This window comes from Myotis lucifugus, unplaced genomic scaffold (genome assembly GCF_000147115.1).
Source record: "Myotis lucifugus unplaced genomic scaffold, Myoluc2.0 scaffold_52, whole genome shotgun sequence".
Taxonomy (NCBI): Eukaryota; Metazoa; Chordata; class Mammalia; order Chiroptera; family Vespertilionidae; genus Myotis; species Myotis lucifugus.
This window is the reverse complement of record NW_005871100.1, coordinates 3428745-3450424: the sequence shown is the minus strand read 5'-3', so window position 1 is coordinate 3450424 and position 21680 is coordinate 3428745. Positions and strand designations below refer to the sequence as shown.

The 21680-nt window shown below is 40.7% G+C and overlaps 1 protein-coding gene across 2 annotated transcripts in view; it reads right to left on the bottom strand.

The window, feature by feature from the left end:
* The window catches only part of HIBADH (3-hydroxyisobutyrate dehydrogenase), a 94716-nt gene that overhangs the window by 61362 nt on the left and 11674 nt on the right, over positions 1 to 21680 (bottom strand). For both annotated transcript variants that reach the window (XM_006088758.2, XM_023753834.1), the window contains exons 3-4: positions 18956 to 19065; positions 15806 to 15927 (exon numbers count right to left, since the gene is read on the bottom strand). In XM_006088758.2, the coding sequence (XP_006088820.1) occupies positions 15806 to 15927; positions 18956 to 19065 (232 nt within the window). The remainder of the gene's footprint in view (positions 1 to 15805; positions 15928 to 18955; positions 19066 to 21680) is intronic.

The following is a 21680-nucleotide window of genomic DNA, read 5'->3' as shown; positions in this document are numbered from 1 at the left end:
TTTTTAAAAGATGAAATGTTTAAGAATGGGGGAAAGGTAGGGATGGAGTAACTGAGCTGCTTTGTAAAATTACACTGTATAATTAATTCCATGGTAAGAATGTTTTTATGGTGTGTTTTGGTGACCTTTTATTACCATCAAGTTCACAATGCTGGTGGGCTGCCTTTTAATCCCTCGGCAGACAAAGGCCCTAAATAAACACAGATCCCTTCCTGGGAAAAAGTCCACTCTGGTTAAATGGTAAGGAAATGAGTAAATCATTAGTAATCTTTAAAGCCAAAGCTATAAACTCAAGTTACCTTAAGTTGAAATGAAAGTGTCCTGCAAGAGTTTCAAAGTTCTGTCACAGATAGAAATCTCCAGCTCTTGACTCCAGACTAGGCGCCAGCTGATAAACAAACAATTTAAGTCAAGAGCTGGAGAATTCCCAGCTTTTTCATTTAATGGCTTTGGCCAAGAGTATTTATTGCCTCCAGTTTTATTCTCACTTAGCTCTAAGAGGAAATTTAAACTCATCATTATCTTAAAGCCCCATATGGGTAGCAGTCAGCTCACCTGATAGAGCTCGGTACCAGTTTGAGTCTCTACTAGAAGTGATGTAATAATGTAAGCTAATTAACTATAGTTTTAGGTTGACTTTTTAACAGGCTAAATAAATTTTGTTCAATATAGTTTATATTCCCACTTGGGGTAGTAACAATTCCAAAAAAGTTTAACTTTACAGTTTTATTCCAAACTACTAGCTAAAATGGAAAAGGACAATGTAATCTCTCTTGTTCCCCCCACATGCTCCTGCCCTGCATCCATCCCCTCCCTTCTCTCTCCTTTGAATGTTATATAAAGCAATTTTTCTGTATAAAATGTACACTATTTCTATTAACTTCAAAATAACCACTGTTGCTCAGCCTATTTCCTAACAGAGCAGCGTGCAGGATATAAGATGTAAATACCTGATCATGAAAAGCTGTTGATTTTATTAGTACTAATAAGAATATAAAAGTACAGTCCAATCACAGACCATGAGATACTATCAAATATTTCTAAATGCTGTTTTTAAACGTTTCCTGTTAAAGATTATAGATCTCAAAGTCAGAATTATGTTGTTTTTATTCCTTTCTCAAAATTATCATTTTTATTTATTTATTTTTAGAGAAAGTGAGAGGGGAGGGAGAGGGAGAGAGAGAAACATCAATATGAAAGAGACACATCGATTGGTTGTCTCCCACACAGGCCCTGACCAGGGCCAGGGGAATTGAGCCTGAAGATATTTGACAATTACAATAAATCAGCTACCCTTCTTCCTCTAGCTGCTTACCTAATAAAAAAAAATGCTGCAGAAAAATTTTATAGCCTGAGGTAAAGAGTTAATAAAATACGATATTAATGCAAAGAAAAATTCTTTCCCTCCCACTTCTTAAATTTCAGAATGTTTTATAAACCTATCTTGGCTGGAAAAGCCAATTATTTCAGTTTCTGCCAAGACTATTTTCCTACTCTTTTAATATATGTACACAGTACATTAAAAATGTTGGCCACTTGAGAATAAGTATTACCCACACATAAGAATTAGGGGAAATGAAACGTAATTAATGATGAAATTATTTGGATGCCTCATACTATTTCATTTAAAAAATAAAACCCTAAGAGATTGCAATGGAGAAAAATGATGACTGCACCTAATGGTCAACAACTCAATAAAAAAAGATGTCAGGTACAAATCTTAAAATTCCTAATACTCTTCTAAGAGTCCACATCGCTCATATCACTGGACATAGTTTGAGCTAAATAACCAAAAGCCAAAAACCCCTCTACTTTGAGGTCAAGTTCCAATCACTTTAAGGCAGAAGAGAGAAGGCAAGTCCACACTTCACTGGCCATGATGGGAGGATGAGAGGATGACTACTATGAAATGTGCATGTAAATTTAAAATTCTCACAAACAAAGCACCTAGAGGAGTACAAAACAAAATAGAATTGTATGGCAAATGTATGCAGAGAAGAATTTAAACTCAACATATTTTTTACCTGCTAACATTATCATACTGTCTTAAGAAAATCAAACATCTAGAAAATAAGTCTGATCATGGTTTGATCATGATAACAAGGCATGATATCATGTCAAATTCTTAATTCCATTTCCTACACCCCCTTAGCCCTCCCCCCCCCCAGCCCCCAATGCTATCCAGGGATCACAAGCCAAACAAAATAAAGACATAGAACACATAAGGTATACTGGAACTAATTTCACACTGCTTAAGAATCAATAGATGTTAATGAAAAATAAATTATACATTAGTAATAGCTTCAGATTTACTTACTAAATCTACTTTACCTTTATGTAAACACCAGTAGGCAGTCATGAACTATGTCACCAGACCCAATTGTGTCTGGTCTGACTCACATCCTGAACGGCAATTAAAGGACATTAAAAATACCCCAGGATTGCTTCAGGTAGGACCCCTGCCTTATCCCTGCACTTTCCAACATAAGCATGTGAAGAGAACACAGTGTCCCTCCACCACAGGACAGAGCCTGGCAAGAGCAACCCTGGTAATGGTTACTCAACTGGAAATTGCAATGCAATTAAAATCTTGCCTGCAGATTTGCAGATGAGAGAATTTGAAAACTGCAAGAAAGTAAATTCTTGGACATAAACTAGGTTGTTGTTAGTGATAATACGACTAATAATAAATGATGGCAATAATACAAAACCTAAGTGAAGTGATCACCTTGGCTTCTCTAACCCATTCTTCTATTTTCTTAGGAGACAAATTATTAAAGCTGCCTCAACCATGTTATCTTGGGCAGTGAGTCAGCAGTCTTACTTAAACGTGTTAAGAACTCATTAACACATTATATAGGGGCTCTTGTCCATGACACTGTTGTAAGGGAGTCTTATGCATGCCAAAGAATGTAAAAGAAGTTTTTATGGGCAACTCTTCTCTGGGACTAATTTCAAAGAAATCTTTGTAATTTATTTACCATACATTTCTGAAGTAATTGTGCAAACTGGAGAAAATCCCAGGCTAAAGGTATCCTCCAGACACAAAAAGGATACCTAATGGATACAGGGTAATAAGTCCAGGCATGCCCCTTTTTATTGCGCTTTGCTTTATTGCACCCCCACAGCTGCTGCGTTTTTTACAAATTGAAGGCAAGACCCTCCACCAGCAAAAATATTATGACTTGCTTTATCGTGGTGGTCTGGGGCCGAACCTGCAATATCTCCAGGGTATGCCTGTGAAATTATGGGTAAATGTAAATGGCTAACATATTTAACTCATTTCTGGTATATCAGTATTGATAAGTCTTATGTCATTTTTAAGAAAATGGATTTGCCCATTAAACAGTTAAAGAAAATTTTAATTATTTCAGTTACTAAAACTTTATTTTTTATTTTATTTTTAATTACAGTTTATATTCAGTATTATTTTGTATTAGTTTCAGGTGTATAGTACAGTGGTTAGACAATCAAATACTTTACAAAATGCCCCCCCTATTATTTTCAGTACCCACTTGGCACCATACATAATCCTATATAATAAAAGGCTAAGATACAAATTGTCCCTGGAGTTCAACCGACCAGGAGTTAGATGTGTGCTGACCACCAGGGGGCAGTGCAGAACATGGCGGGTGTCAGCAATGTGGTGCTGGTATTGGGCAGCAGTGGAGGTGCTGCCAGCCTCTATGGGACCCAATGAGAGCCAGACTGTGGTGGGATGGTGGAGCAGGTGAGGGGGTGGGACCCGGATTGCCCCACCAGTCGCCCCACAGATGGCAACCGGCGGCAGGAAGGCAGGGCTGGTGAGCAGGTGTCACCAGGCCAAGGCAGGTGCAAGCGGGGGCCCGATCGCCCCACCAGTCACCCCAAAGATGGCAACCGGCGGCAGTGGCGGGGGGCGGGGGTGGCAAGTGGGCAGTGCCAGGCCAAGGCGGGTGTGAGCGGGGGCCCCCGATCGCCCCACAGATTGGCCCTGATCATCAGCCATGCACAAATTTTGTGCACCAGGCCCCTAGTTACTACAATGTTAGAAATGCCTGGCAATTGTGTCACAGGGATGAGACAAACACGTGAAACTGCATTGGCAAGGTGAATCTACTTCTGCAGAAGGGTGCATGCCAGCTGAAAATCATGGGCAAAGCACACCCAATGGAAAGTCCATTCAGGATTTATTCTAACTTGGTCTGCCCTGCCCCTCACTCTGACTCTGACTTGATTGGTCAGAACTCAAAGCTCATATTCACATTACTGCACAATTGGCTAATTCAGAGGAAGGGGTAGGGTAAAGCAGAGCCCAAGATGGTGACCCTCTCCTTTCTTTGACAGAAAAGATTGCTGGTTCACGCTCACAAATATTCCTGACTCTACTAGAGGCCCAGTGCACGAAATTCGTGCACAGGTAGGGTCCCTAGGCCTGGCTGGTGATCAGGGCCAATCGGGGCCTTCCTTCCCCAGCTGCCGGCTGCCAACCAGGGCCTTCCTTCATTCTGCGCTGCCCCCTGGTGGTCAGCACATGTCATAGCGAGCGAACTCCCAGTCTCCTGGTCAAACTCCTGAGGGAACACTTTGCACATTAGCCTTTTATATATATACTAGAGGCCCGTTGCAGGAAGATTCCTGCAAGAATAGGGCTTCCTGCGGCTGGAGCGAAGCAGAGAAGGGAGCGAAACGCACTGAGGCGGGCTTAACTCCCGCCTCCACCACCAGGCTTGCTCCCTCCCTCCTCCGCCGCCTGGCTTGTTTTCCTCCTGCCCCGCCACCCGGCTTGTTTCCCTCCTGCCCCACTGCCGGGCTTGTTTCCCTCCTGCTCTGCCTCCCGGCTTGTTTCCCTCCCGCTCCGCCGCCTTGGCTCCGTTCCTGTCTATGCCGCCTCTACTTTGCTCCCTTCTGCAGCGCTTCACTTCCTTCTACGTTGTCTTCAGTCTTCGCTCCCAGCCGGTATATGCAAATTAACCGCCATCTTGGTTGGGTTAATTTGCATATAGCCACTCTGATTGGCTGGCGGGCGTAGCGAAGGTACAGTCAATCTTTGTCTTTTATTAGTGTAGACTAGAGGCCTGATGCACGAAATTCATGCAAGAGTAGGCCTTCCTTCCCCCAGCTGCCAGCACTGGCTTCCCTCCAGCCACTGGCAGGCACCCAGGACCCGGGCTTCCCTCACAGCCCTGGAAGGACATCCAGTCTAATTAGCATATTACACTTTTATTATTATAGATAGATTCCCTTATGCTGTACTTTAGATCCCTGTGACTATTTTGTAACTACCAATTTGCACTTCCTGCCACCTTTTTCACAAAGCTCCCCAACCCCCATCCCTCTGGCAGCCATCAGTCTGTTCACTGTATCTACGAGCCTGTTTCTGTCTTGTTTGTTGTTTATATTATTCTTCAGATTTCACATACTAGTGAAATCATATGATATTTGTCTTTCACTAAAACTTTAAATACCACCAAATTAGACCAAGGAGAGGCTTATTTTATTTCATATTTTTCAAGTCTCTCATACAAAGATCAATGCCACGAAGTACTTTTTAACTTTATAATAAATAATAGAAGTTGATAAGTTAAAAAGAACGAAAAAAATCATCACATAGTATAATTCTTTAAAAAGAAGAACCCATAAAAATGAATTCTATTAATCATGTTAAACCAACTTATTTCAAAACATTAAAAACAATGAAATCAGACTGGGGAAAGACTGACATATATGAATAAACACCACACACAATACTACTTTGTAACCAAACAGCTTGTCAGAGCATCAAAGACCTATTGTGACAGCTCTTCCCCCTCCACACATTATAAACCACAGCACATTCAGTTATGAAATTTGGTAAAGAATTTGCTTTTGGACAGAAATAGCACTGTTTCGGCCCAAAGCCAAGTAAAAGTGCCAAGTTGTAAACCTCTCTAAGAAAATACCAAGTCCCTTAACTGTAATGGCATTAGGTGCCAAAATATAAATAATTTTTGTTTTTGTGGTCCCTTTACCATAAATTAGATACAGATCTAGTGGAAAACACAGTACATATCCAGCTCAGTGAGCAGGAAAGGCCAAGCTGCACACTTGATTTTAAAAATGATGATGGGAGTCTAGTGAGGCTTTCATGAAGAAGTCGCCAGCAAGGCGAGCGCTAAGAGAAACTCCTTTACAGGTTGTGTGCTCACTGCTCTGCGGTGTAAGAATACCTCAAACAAATCACACAAATGCAACCCAGCCAAGTAGAGTATAAAACTTGGTTTCCTGGTAGGGAATTGTTATACAAACACGTACACACAAGTTCAATGATTTAATTTGACATTAAACCCTAACTGGAGCAATACAGCTTAGCAAATCAGGGAGGCTTGCCAGCAAGAGAGCCCTGGGCAAACTGCAAGTGCCACTTCAGAGTGACTCCACTCAAGGTCTCTACGCAAATCTACAGACATATTAGGCAATCAGTGAGTTTATTCTTCAATTATTCAAGCACAGTTAAGTGCTCTAATTATGCCCTGAGAGCAGACTGAACAGTCCTGGTCATTAGTCACAAACAATAGTTTTTAATTTGTTTTATGTCTAGCATTCATTATACCAGAGAGCTGATCAAATTGAAACTAGCTAGCTCTGTAGTAACAGACCCATTCCACACTTAGAAAAAACATGCCTGTATCCAAGATAGTGCAACTAAACAACAGTGGACATTAAAGAATGATCACAATTTTTATAAAAATGTGACTTACACAAGACATATGACTAAATTAGGGCATCATACTTATGAGGCCAGTGTCATGGGCTAACTTACAAAATGCCCATTTAGCTTTACTTTGGAAACCACAAACTGTTCAACAAAGGCGTGATTTAAACATGGGGGGTGTCACTGCATAAGTGCTTCAATTTAACGAGTGAACTAGGGATACAGTCAAATGTCCCAGAACACACCCAGCTTGTTCAATGTCTCAGAGCCCCGCAGAGCAGCCACGGAAACACCCCTCGGGCCGTGCAGCCACATCTCTGCTCAGATGTCACTTCCCCAGAGAGGGCAATCTGCCGACTCCACAGAAAAGGGCCTCCCTTACTCTGTCGCCTTAATGGTTTACTCTGACTTTTTTTCCCTTCATAGCACTTATCATTGAAATTATCTTTGTTAATTTGTTTATTCTGTTTCTACACATAGTAAGCTCCATGAGGTAAGACTCTGAATATCCTCAAAGCTGTAAGTCTAGTGCCTAGAACATATCTAGCACATACGAAGTACTCAATAAATGTTCACTGTGTGAAAGCAAGAATGAAGCGTGCCCCTTGCAAGCAAGGTGTTATCAAGTAAAACAGAAATAAGAGTCAGTAAACAATCTTGTAAGATTTATATCAATAAAATAATTTTAAGTATAAGACATGTCAATGGAGAAAAAATGAAAGCCTTCATTTTTGAAATTCCTTTCTCTCTCTACAAGTTCTAGGACCTCCCTAATATCCAAGTTAATTTGTTTTGGGGGGTGTTTTTTATGAGTGGTTTTTTGTGTGTGAACTTGTTTTAATTTATTAACATAAGAAAACAAAAAATGACACTAAATGGGATGCAAGAATTATATGAAATAACCAATTGCCTTTCTTGCCTGCCTAAAGGATATTTACTAAAGGACTGTCAAATCTAATTCCAAATCCTATTGGTTCCCCTCAGATATCTATCATCTATGATATTTTCAGTTGATCTTTAACATACATTTTTACTAAAAATCCTTCTGTTGCCCTGGAATCAGCTACAAAATTCAAATCTGGTGTTACTCCCTCCCTTTAAATATCCATAAAGGTGAACATAAGATAAAGGCCAAAATATTAATAGCCACCCAGATAGGACAAAGACAGTGTTTCTTTCTCCATGCTGCCTAGCATGTTGCTGTGATCAAACTGTTAGTGAAGCATTCATCCCTTTTGGTTGTTAAATATTGGAAATACTACTGTACTGCATTATTTTTCATTTGGTAACTTTGCAAATCATTTTATTAGTATGTTTCCCTAAATTTTAAACTTCTAATATAAGGACTTCCTCTTTAAGTTGTTCTGAATATTATTCTACTTCTTCCTAATCTCACCACCTAGATCACAACCACATTTCCCAATAGCATCTAGTAATAAAACATAACATTTTAAACACAGTGAATACTTACTATCTGACTGATGATAGAATGTAGAGGTGGTTACTTAGTTTAACTTGAGAGAGAAGTCAATAGTCTGAAGATAAATAACCTGAAGAACAGCTTGGAAAGGAGAAATAACTGTAGGAAGGCCCCAAATATTTAATAGTAATCTTGAATTTAAAAAAGTAGAAGACTTGATTACATCAACCATACTTTATTAAATGGCCACCAGGAGATACAAACTGGAGATAGAAATGAATAAGACAGAGTCTAGTGGAAGAAACAGGCACAAACATAAGCATAACATAGTGACCCTCACACTAGTATAGATACCACACAATGGGAACACAGAAGGACATGGAAAATAGCCTCATTCTTGCTATATAAGACAATCCTTTCATTCATTTGCTTTCAGGTATAAGCCTGTGCAATTCTAAGTCCTCACACCTCAGAAGAGATCCTGTCCCAGTCAAACCTGAACATGTTAGAGATTTGTCAAGATACCACTTTACTTTTTCTTTTCCTGCAGATTTAGCTGGTTAACCAGTCAGGTGGGCCTAAAAAAACTCTGGTTCTATCCCAACCCATCAGCAGAACAAAAGACTCCTGATAGCCAGTTAAACATACCAGGACAGGACTAACACAGGACTGATCTGATCTCTCCAGGGTTCTGCAGGTTCCAGCATAACGACCTCTAGTCCATTTCTTCACAAGAGACTCTGAGCAGAAATGTTCGGCCTCTCTGAGGTTAGAAGCCAGCCTCTGAGGATTAGAAAAGCAGGCAACTGCTTCCCTCACACCCCAACAAGTTTCACTCCATGGCAGTGCCTGTCAGCTAACAACAAAGAAGACAAAGAAGCCACTGAGGTAGATAAAATTGCTAGAAATAGAATAAACAAAAGGCAATTACTATGAAAAAGAGACAAGGCCACCACAGGATGGGACTGAAGGGAAGGTCTGCCAAAAGTGGAAAAGCCTTATGTTGAGTTGGGAGAGTAGGATTCTACTTCTAGATCTGCTATGAAGCTGGAGAGTCCTGGGCAAGTGACCTAACTTCTTTAGACCTAAACCTGTCATCTATGAAATAACAGAGGCAAATTAAATTATTGCTAAGGCCCATTCTAATAATAAAACTCCACTCTAAGAGCACAAGAAACATTTAAAAGCTAGACATACTGCCCAGCTAACCACAGAAGAAGAAGCTCCCATTTATAGTTTTAGAATACTACTGCATTTTTATTATCTCTATATAAATACACTAGAGGCCCAGTGCACAAAATTCATGCACCGGGGGGGGGGGGGGTGGAGAGGGCCTGTCCCTCAGCCCAGCCTGCACCCTTTCCAATCTGGGACCCCTCGGGGGATGTCCGACTTCCAGTTTAGGCCCGATCCCAAAGGGATCAGCAGTTGGACATCCCTCTCACAATCTGGGACTGCTGGATCCTAACCACTCGCCTGCCTGCCTGCCAGCCCAATTACCTCCAACTGCCCTCCCCTGCCGGCACGATCAACCCCAACTGCCTTCCCCTGAGGGGCTGAGGGGACTGGGGGACTCCGACAGGATGAGCCAGGACTGAGGGTACTGGGGGACTCTGGCTGGATGAGGCAGGGCTGAGGGAACTGGGGGACTCCGGCTGGATGAGGTTGGATGCTGCGGGGTCTGGGGGACTGAGGTTGGATGAGGCTGGATGCTGCGGGGACTGGGGGACTCCGACAGGATGAGCCAGGACTGAGGGGACTGGGGGACTCTGGCTGGGTGAGGCAGGGCTGAGGGGACTGGGCGCCACCATCTTGTGGCTGTGGGCACCGCCATCTTGTGAGGATGTGACAGTCAATTAGCATATTCCCTCTTTATTGGCTGTGTGCACCACCATCTTGTGAGGGCGTGGCGGTCAATTAGCGTATTTCCTCTTTATTAGATAAGCTGTAAATGCATTTTTTTAAAAAAGTTTAAGTTAAGAAACATGAGGAATAGAGAGTAAGGGATAAAATGGGGAGCTATTGTAAGGTTTTATTCAAATTACCTGATCTATTCCATGTTCAAGATTTATAAATATGGAACTTCTATAAAACCATGGGTGTCTAAGCCATGCTTTACCCAGGTTACCTTTCCTTAATTTTAGTTAAAATGTAATGATTTTTAAACCAGTCTATTTAACTTACAAAAAATTTCCTCTATTTTATATTAACTGAGCAAGTTGAGCCATTTATAACCTACCATCCTATCTAATAAAAGACAAAAAGGGTAATTAACCATACCTCCGCTACGCTTTCCATTGGCTAATCAGTGAGATATGCAAATTAACTGCCAACAAAGATGGCGGCCGGCAGCCACGCAGCTGAAGCGAGCAGGAGGCTTGCTTGCTCCAGTGATGGAGGAAGCCAAGGTTCCCCGCCTGGCACGGCCCGGCTCTGAGCTCCAAAAGCAACAGCTCCAAAAGCAACAAAGTTTCAATTATAGAAGCTAAACAAACTCCAGATACCTGCTTTCAGCCAGCCACAGCCTCAGAGCTGGAGCGAGCAGGACAGCAACAAAGTTTCAATTATAGAAGGTAAATAAATCCCAGAATTAAAAAAAAGAAAAAAAGGAGAGGCTGGGAGCTTCAGTCGCTGGCCAGCCTGAAAACGGCCCTCAGCCCCTCACCCAGACTGGCCAGGCACCCCAGTGGGGACCCCCACCCTGAAGGGGGTGTGGCCAGCCTAAAAACAGCCATCAGCCCCTCATCCAGGCTGGCCAGGCACCCCAGTGGGGACCCCCACCCTGAAGGGGGTGTGACCAGCTACAAAAGGCCATCAGCCCCTCACCCAGGTTGGCCAGGCACCCAAGCGGGACCCCCACCCTGATCCGGATCACCCTTCAGGGCAAACCAGCCGGCCCCCACCAGTGCACCAGGCCTCTATCCTATATAGTAAAAGGGTAATATGCAAACTGACCCTAACAGCAGAAAGACTGGGAATGACTGGTCACTATGACACACACTGACCACCAGGGGGCAGACGCTCAATGCAAGAGCTGCCCTCTGGTGGTCAGTGCGCTCCCACATGGGGAGCTCTGCTCAGCCACAAGCCAGGCTGATGGCTGTCAGCACAGCAGTGGTGGTCGGAGCCTCTCCTGCCTCCTCAGCAGCGCTAAGGATGTCTGACTGCAGCTTAGGTCTGCTCCCCGCTGGCAAGTGGACATCCCCTGAGGGCTGCCGGGCTGCCAGTGGGATGTCTGATTGCCATCTTAGGCCCAATCTCCCGGGGAGCAGGCCTAAGCCAGCAGGTGGTGATCCCCCGAGGGGTCCCAGACTGCAAGAGGGCACAGGCCGGGCTGAAGGACCCCCGCCCCCGAGTACACAAATTTTTGTGCACCAGGCCTCTAGTATTAAATATAACTGAGAAGACAAGTATAAGCTTCTATTATATATTTCTATTACAAATTACATGATGACCATGTGTCAAACAATAAATTAGCACAAACCATCTCTGCACAAAGTTTCCAATCTATAAAATGGTTCAGATTCAAGTGTATTTACTATTATAAGTTAGCATTTTTTTGCGGCTTAAAACTACAAACTAGGGTTTAAGAATAGCTTAACAGGAACAAAAGAGTAATCTCAAACTTTTATCACACAAAAAAAGACTATTTTAAAAGTTAAAATAACATTTAAAAATCAAATTGGCATTCTTTATCATCAAATGATAATTTTAGGCCAGAGGTTCAAAAGGTTGGTGACCGCTGTTTTAGGCTATATTCTTGAAGCAAATAAAGAGCAACAGCAAGATCACATGTACCATATCAATTTTCAAATTCAATTACAGAACCACACAAGGAAGAAATGTTCAGTTTCATTCCATTCTATAAAAAAAACAACACACCAACACCAAGCTTAAAACTGCTTATTAGTATTTTGTGATCAAAGTGCCTATATCATTAACAATAAAGAATTTTTTAAAAGTGCCTAAAGAGAGCCAGAGAAAAAAATTTTAGAATATAAGTATTCCTGTTACTTGCAGGTTTTTAATATTTCCTACAACTTTTGTGATATTATACTATGTTAGTACAGTTTTGATATTATGTTTAAAATCTTTTTTTCTTGAAATATTAATGTTTATTACATGTAATGTTATAGTTAATCGTTTTTCTTGAAATATTGTTTATTGCATGTAACATTACTATATTTAAAATCATTTTTCTTAAAATATTAATGTTTACTGCATGTAACATTATATTTAAAATCGTTTTTATTGAAATATTAAAAAGTGCCTATATCACTATTAACCAATCACCCCAATAAATTTAATTTACACAGTTAAAATTATAAAAATCACACAATAAAAAAAATCACATTGTAAATCTTTTTTTTCTTAAATAGGTTTTTACTGATATTTTTTTAGGAAGGGAGAGGTAGAATGATAGAAACAACACTGAAAGGAAGGTCAATCGGCTGTCTCCTGCATGCCCCTACTGTGGATCAAGCCCACAACCCAGGCATGTGGCCTGACCAGGAATCTAACCAATGACCTCTTGGTGCATGGGTCAGTGCTCAACCACTGAACCACACCAGCCAGGCTCACATTGTAAATCTTTACTCCTAAATCCTACTTAACCAATTCCATATAACAATTAGAGGGGCTAATAATTACTTATACCTCCACCTATATTAAAAAATGTTTAAGATATACAAGATGCCTTTACAAGACCATTAGGTACTTTATGAAAAAACAGAAACTGATTTAAATTAATATATTTTGTTATTTCTGAATTCCAAAGCCTACAATCAAGTTTAATATAATTAGAATAACAATGCTATTCCACTATCCACTGCTATCCTATCTAATAATAGACAAACATGGTAATTAACCATACCTCCACTACGCTTCCCATTGGCTAATCAGCAGGATATGCAAATTAACTGCCAACCAAGATGGCGGCCGGCAGCCACGCAGCTGAAGCGAACATGAGGCTTGCTTGCTCCAGTGATGGAGGGAGCCAAGGTTCCCCGCCAGCCGCGGCCCAGCTCTGAGCTCCGGAAGCAACAATGTTGCAATTATAGAAGCTAAACAAACCCCAGATACCTGCTTTTAGCCGGCCACAGCCTCAGATATTAGAGCGGCCAGTGATGGCAACAGAGTTTCAATTATAGAAGCTAAACAAACCCAGATACCTGCTTTCAGCCAGCTGGGGCCTCAGAGCTTAGAATGCCAGTGATGGCAACAGAGTTTCAATTATAGAAGCTAAACAAACCCAGATACCTGCTTTCAGCCAGCCACGGCCTCAGAGCTGGAGCCAGCTCTCAGCTCCAGTGACAGCTATAGAAGGTAAATAAATCCCAGAATTAAAAAAAAAGAAAAAAAAGAGGCTGGGAGCTTCAGTTGCCCGCCAGCCTGAAAACGGCCCTCAGCCCCTCACCCAGACTGGCCAGGCACCCCAGTGGGGACCCCCACCCTGAAGGGGGTGTGACCAGCTGCAAACAGCCATCAGCCCGTCACCAGGCTGGCCAGGCACCCAAGCGGGACCCCCACCCTGATCCGGATCACCCTTCAGGGCAAACCAGCCGGCCCCCACCCGTGCACCAGGCCTCTATCCTATATAGTAACAGGGTAATATGCAAACTGACCCTAACAGCAGAAAGACTGGGAATGACTGGTCACTATGACACACACTGACCACCAGGGGGCAGACGCTCAATGCAAGAGCTGCCCTCTGGTGGTCAGTGCGCTCCCACATGGGGGAGCTCTGCTCAGCCACAAGCCAGGCTGATGGCTGCCAGCACAGCAGTGGTGGTCGGAGCCTCTCCTGCCTCCTCAGCAGCGCTAAGGATGTCTGACTGCAGCTTAGGTCTGCTCCCCGCTGGCAAGTGGACATCCCCCGAGGGCTGCCGGGCTGCCAGAGGGATGTCTTATTGCCATCTTAGGCCCAATCCCCCGGGGAGCAGGCCTAAGCCAGCAAGTGGTCACCCCCGAGGGATCCCAGACTGCGAGAGGGCACAGGCCAGGCTGAGGGACCCCATACCCCTGAGTGCACAAATTTTTGTGCACCGGGCCTCTAGTCTTACCTAATAATAGACAAACATGTAAATTGACCATCCCTCCACTATGCTCACCAGCCAATCAGGAGAGTATGCAAATTAACCCAACAAAGATGGCGGTTAATTTGCATAGGTAGGCACGAAGCGGCGGTGTGAATACTGACGGCTCCGGCCAGAGCAGCGAAGACTGAAGGCTGCTGCCAGAGGAGCAAAGGCCTGGGTCCCAGGTGCCGGAGGAAAACTGGTGCCGGCAGCCAGGGGAAGGGAAGGTCTATTGCACGAATCTCTTTGTGCAACGAGCCTCTAGTACAATTATAATTACACTAGTGACCCAGTGCACGGATTCGTGCACATTGAGAGGAAATTAATTAGAAGGTGGCCGGCAGGACCGGACTGGGAGAGACGGGCCGGACACGCCCTGGAGCCAACCTCCCGCGGTCCCTCCCCTGTGTCTACAGAGTGAGCAGGGTCCCTCCAGCAGGTGGGGTCTCTCGACCTGGCCTGCGGGGATCAGACTGAAACGGGCTCTCTGACATCCCCTAAGGCAGTGGTTCTCAACCTTCTGGCCCTTTAAATACAGTTCCTCATGTTGTGACCCAACCATAAAATTATTTTCGTTGCTACTTCATAACTGTAATGTTGCTACTGTTATGAATCATAATGTAAATATCTGATATGCAGGGTGGTCTTAGGCAACCCCTGTGAAAGGGTCGTTTGACCGCCAAAGGGGTTGCGACCCACAGGTTGAGAACTGCTGCCCTAAGGGGTCCCAAAGTGCAAGAGGGCACTCTGCAAAGTTGCTGTTGTAGAGGTTGTGGAACACAAACACAAGTGTGCAGTAAACCAGATTTGGGGCCGACAGTGCCCCAGCAATAACATAACCCATGGCTGAAGGTGAAATCACATGGCCCCACAAGGAACCAGGCTCCCTTCTCTCTGGTTTCAGGATGTGTCACCCGAGAATCGCCACTGCCAAGACACTGCAGCTCGGCAGCTCCTGCACTGAGCATCTGCCCCCTGGTGGTCAGTGCACGTCATAGCGAATGGTCGGACACTTAGCATAATAGCCTTTTATATATATATAGAAGATATGTATTGTATATATATACATATATATGCATATGTGTGTATACATATGGTATTGGATTACACAATTTGGAAAATTAGAAAATCAATGGAAATAATACCCACAATTCTGCCATTCCAAAAAACCCAGATACCCACTATGAATATTTAATATAATAAGCTTTGAGAATTTTATTAGTGGGTCTCCTTATTCTGATTGAGATGATCATGATTTTTAAATGTTAATGTGATAAAATGTATGTATAGATTTTCTAATATTAAACCATCTGTGCATATATGAGATAAACCAAACTTGGTTATAGTGTTTGATCGTTTTTATACATGGTTAAATTCAGTTTGCTGGTGTATTTTTTAAGTTTTTAGTTCTACATTCATGACTGATATAGACCTATAATTTTTCTCTCACAATCTTAATCACTATGCTTTAATTATGTTCAATTTGTTAAAATTTTATTTTTAATTTTATTTTCATTGTTGACAGTATTATAGATGTTCCCATTCTCTTCCTCCTACCTTTGGCCCCCTCTACCCAGCTTAACAGCTACTTTTGACAAGTAGAAATAGGTGTGCATGTATTTTAATACCACTTACCACCAGAAACAGGGGCATCCATGAAAACTGCTCCCATTTTCTCAACTTCTTTGGCCAATTCTTTTGAAACCGAAGGATCAATAGTACTGGAATCTATTAATAGTGAGCCTTTCTTCACTTTTCTAAGTAAATAAATGAAAATACAGTTTTTCAAAAACACTATAGTTTTAAAAATATAGTTTACAATGCTGAATATACATTTCATGCAACTACCTATAGAACCAGAATCTGCTAAAAGCTGCCAGATATCAAGGTCATCTTTGGTTTAGTATTAAAGAATTATCATAAATGGTTCAAAATCTCAAATTCATTTTCAGATCAATTATAGCTTGAAGTAAACCCAAACTCTTTCAAACAAACCAAAATAATCTAATAAACTATATGGTATAAATTCTGGTTTTAGATGAAATACACACTAATCACAATAAAATAGGTAAGCTAAGATTTAAGCAATTTAAAATATCTATGAACTTTAAAAGAGGTATTTGGTAGGATTTATATATATATATTTTAAAGTAGCTGAGTCTCTTTTAAAAGTAATTTATTTGCCTTCAGAAAGACATATTGCAAATTTCAGATATCCATGTAATTTCCACTAGGTAGAATATAAGCAATTGAAATTTCGCCATTTGCTTCAGGATGGCGTATTCTTTAATAACTGTAACTTTTTTAAAGGCAAATTAAAATATCAAACAGGCAGAAAGGGAAATGTAGGTAGGAATGGACCTGGAAATCTCACAAAGTCTTTTTGTTCTTTATAGTAAATTTATATACATTCTTTGTTAAAAGAGGGAAATAGCCTTTTCATATATCATATTTCACACCAATATTTAAATGGCATTCTTATAGTAAAACATTTTTGTTTGTATTATAAGTGCAGACAACATACCTAGATAATTCCTTTGTACTCTATAATATCACTGGCTAGGAAACTCTGACTTAAATTATATTTTATTTAAAGGACTATGGTTAACCTTTATTTTTTTATTTTTTAGTTAATCCTCGCCCGAAGATATTTTTCCATTGATCTTTAGAGAGTAGAAGAGAGAGGGAAAGACAGAAAGAAATATCGATGTGAAAGAAACACATTGATTAGTTGTTTCCTGCACACGCCCTGACCAGGCCCCGGGCCAGGGAGGAGCCTGCAACTAAAGTACATGCCCTTGACCAGAACTGAACCTGGGACCCTTTGGTCTACAGGCCAACACTATATCCACTGAGCCAAACCAGCTAGGGCAGTGGTTCTCAATCTTCCTAATGCCGCAACCCTTTAATACAGTTCCTCATGTTGTAGTGACCCCAACCATAAAATTATTTTCGTTGCTACTTCATAACTATAATTTTGCTACTGTTATGAATCATAATGTAAATATCTGATATGCAGGATGTATTTTCATTGTTACAAATTGAACATAATTAAAGCATAGTGATTAATCACAAAAACAATATGTAATTATATATGCGTTTTCAGATGGTCTTAGGCGACCCTTGTGAAAGGGTTGTTCGACCCCCAGAGGGGTCGCAACCCACAGGTTGAGAACCGCTGAGCTAGGGTATATGGTTAACCTTTAATTAAAACTTCCCAAGACATTTAATCAAATTATAACTGGAAAATTAGAACTGAATAAATAGAAATATTAAAGGAATATATAATCATTTCTAAATACTACAGAAAAGAAAAATCTTCCTATAGAAAAAATAGCACACAAAATGTTTATAACAATTTTAGACATATAAATTGATCTGGCCCAAATGCAATAATTGTGTGTATTCCACAGGAAAAAAACCAGTATACTCTAATACAGATCACCTCAATACGTAGAGTTTCACTTTATGCAAAAAATAAAAATTAAGTTTACCACCTATCTTCAGTGATATTAAGATTTAAGATCTTAAATCTTTAAAAAATGGGAAATCATCTAAAAAATTATGCATGCGCTGGATGTGGAGAAATGATCCTGACCCAGAAGAAAATAAAGAACCAATCATGAGAAGCAAATTATCGTTCAATGTAAAGCCAAACTCTTTCAAAGCACGCCCTAAATAAGACTGCCCTGGTAGTTGGCCACCATATTCCTTAGTAAAGGATATTAATAAACGTAGGATTTGTCTCCACCCAAGTTTTCAGTAACTTTTCCTTGAGAGGTAAAGCAGGGCCATAACTGGAACAGACTAGGTAACAAGATAGGTAGGTCACCTCAGGACCACACACACTGTGGTCCTGAAGGCTCCATCCAAAATTAGTATCTTTCAACACTCCCTGAAGCTAAACATTTATCTTATCAGTTTTCTGTCTAATATCCAAGTGTCTTTTGCTTCCAAGTTTGTTAGTTTTCCAAAGCAATTCAATTTCCAAAAACTTCAAATTTCATATTACAGCTTCATGAAATTAAACCCTTTTGTTTTAGCCCTTCATGTATACTCAGAGCCTACCCGTCTGTTCTACTTCTTTGCTGAAATTCAAAAACAAAACAAGTTAGGAACAGGAACCAGTAAGAGCAGAAAACTAAACTGGGAATTCAACCACTGTCATCCTAACATAACCACAAGGGTTTGGCAATAAGCAGCAATTAGCCAAGAGGTTCTGGAAGCCAGGGAAGCAAGGCACTGGCTAGGGGAAACTTTGACCTAAATTATATTTTATTTAAAGAGCAACTGCTAACCTTTAATTCCAACCCCTCAAAGTTCTTACTGCAGATGTGCTAACCCAGAGGACATACAATAACTTTTTATTACACAATAAAATGTTAAATAATGGTGTTCTTTCCAATGTTTGGTTTTATTTTTCATCGAAACCTTTTCCTGAATTTCTATAAACCATATTATGCTTGTAACATTTGTGGAGTTTAACATGCAAACTTTAAAAGTCTCTTAAACATGTTTCCAATGAAAGCATAAGTTTAATGCAAGAGTTAAAGGAAAGAAACGGAAGCAAAAAAAAAAAGTGTTCCCAAAAGTCACATACTTGACTTCAGTGAAAAAAACAAACCCTTTACAACAAGAGAGAAACCACATGATTCACTTTTAAGAAATAAGAAAACAGTATGGAAAGTTTTAACCAGCATAACTGTAATTTCTTAATAGTTTCAACAAATGTGAAATTCATGAACTATCATAATGAGAAAATATCCACAGTTGAGAAATACATACTTCAGAATTCCATTTGCTCCGGAATAAGCTTCTATTGCATTCATACTGGTGGGCAACATGGTAATAATTCTGTCAGCTTTTTCAGCTACATCTGCTGGGGAAGACACTACCTTTAAAAAAAATTTAAAAGGCACATTTAAATCAAAATGTAAGTAGTTTCTAGAGCAAAAGTAGGATCCACTTTTTATGCATACTGATAACAGTTACAGTGAACAAAACTCATCCTTGATTCCAAATGACAAAAAAAACACACCAAAAACATTTACTGCCTAAAACAGAGTCCGCTCTTACACACATACAGATGCAGTTTATATGATATCAAATCTATTGTTTATTTTTAAAAGTGTGAAGTGAACCGAGGGGGAAAGGGCAAAACCCAACAGTCCTGGGAACAGACAGACTTCTCAGGGATTCCTCCAACTTAGATTTTTAAACAGCATACTTTTTTGGTAGATAATTTGACCAAGAAAAACATTCTAATACAACAGGGGCTGGTTACCAAACTACAGGGTTTACCGGTATTTCAATGGGCAGCAAAATCCCCTAGTAAAATGATCAAGTCCGGATCCTCTACTCTCTATTTTCATAAAAAAGAAAAAAAAAAAAAAAGCCCTGGCTCACGCGTCTCAACAGCTGGAAGGTTGGCCTGAGCACCAAAGGGTCACGGATTCAATTCCCAGTCAAGGGCATGTACTTGAGTTGCAGATTCGATTCCTGGCCCCAACTGGGGTGCATGTGGGAGGCAACCAATTGATGTGTCTCTCTCACATCAATGTTTTTCTCCTCTCTCTCCCGCTGTCTTTCTACTCTCTAAAAATCAATGGAAAAAAATATCCTTGGGTGAGGATTAACAAAACAAAACAAAACAAAGAAAGAAGAATTCTGCCTGTTTCAGAAAAGAAAAGGTCAGGACAAGGACATAAGCACTTCCTGCACTGACTGTGAGTACTACCATGAAGGCTGAGAGCATAAGCTACCAAGACTCATGTGGAAACTATATACAAGATAGACATACAAATACGCATCAAGTTATGCTTTCATTTCAACCCTCATTTCTGCTTCCTTGATGACCAGGAACTGGCTGAAAAGTTGCTCTATTCAATCTCTATATGTGTGCATGCCGGCATGGGTGTACACACCCTTACCATACCCCAACCCCTTGATCTCTCTCATATATACATCTTGATTCACCTGGCCAACCACTCAGCAACCAAAGAAGTCAGAAGAGACCAGGAGCTCACTCCTTGACTCAAACTCTCCTTTAACAGAAAGAATCCATCACCCAATTGTCCCCAAAGCTCCTCTAAAGCTGTATCTCTCTTTAGAAAAAAACAAAGGATTAATATGAGGATAATTAAAGATTTCTCCATAGAATTATTGGCATATGTATTAGAAATTGACATATTCTCTACTAGAGAATATTAAGTGACATGTAAGCACCTTAGGAATGGAAGAGCCAATGCTTTTCATGTGGTGAAAATACACGTAACATTTTCTTGTCGTCTTTAATGCAGAGGTGATGAAAAGTGAAAGAATGGGAAACCAAGCACAGCGTGTAACCTAAATATTATAAGCTAGATGTAATTTACATTTCAATTTTCCATAACAGACTATCACCTACCTTCTAAATAAAATTCTAGATAAATGTGGTTTTAACATCAATTTCGTAAGTCATACTTTAAAATTTCAGACACTCAAGTATCCCCAGCACCTTGTATATTAACATTAAATGATATCAAACATCTCACATCTCAACAAAAACAAAAGATATTCTCTCTCTTTTAATGTTTCATTTTAAAGGCAATATAGCATTTTAGAGTCTATAATGTGGCATATTTAATATGTATATTTTGATATATCATAGGGATTTGCCACAAATAATTCTGGAAAAACATATTTTTTCCATCAATTACAAAGAAATACTTAAGTTGCCCTGGCCAGTGTGGCTCGGTTGGCTGGGTGTCATCCTGTGTACCACAAGGTTGCCGGTTCGATTCCCAGTCAGGGCACATGCCTGGGTTACGGGCTGGATCCCCAGTGTGTTTCCCTCTCACATCAATGTTTCTCTTTCTCTCTCCCTCTCCGTCCTCTCTGAAATCAATAAAAATATATTTTAAAAAGAAGAAATAATTAAGTTAAATGAACACCCTTCCTACACCCAAATAAATTCTGAGATTCAAAAAGAGGTAACTATTTCCTGTCAAACAGTACAAGTTCTCTCAAGAAAAATATAGCTCAGTAAGATGAAGAAATTAAAAAAAAAAAAAGTTGTAGGAATCATAGTTCTCTGTTCCTGGACTGTATCAAGGATATGGGTTACACAGAGAGCCCCCATCTGTTCATTTCTACTTAAATAAAGTAAACACAATGCAAAAACGGTGGCATACCTTTCAGTGGCCTTTCCTCCTATAGCAGATCTTCCAGGGACTGCAGTAAGCCTTAAGGTCTAAGAATCAATTTTAGACTTTCTCTTAGGAATTGAGAGAGACTCTTCCATTGAAGGAAATTCAATTCCATCTAGATAACTCCTTGAGAGGTGCCCTCAGGGGCACCAACAATTAGCTCACAGACCTAAAGATACTTCACACCTCCAAGATTCTCATGCCAATGAATTGGCAGTGCCAATTCATGCAACTGCCAAGTGCATGGGGTGGCCAATCAGCCCCCTGCATCCCTAGCATCTGCTTCTTGGGATGCTTGTGTTGCCAGAGGACCACTAACCCCT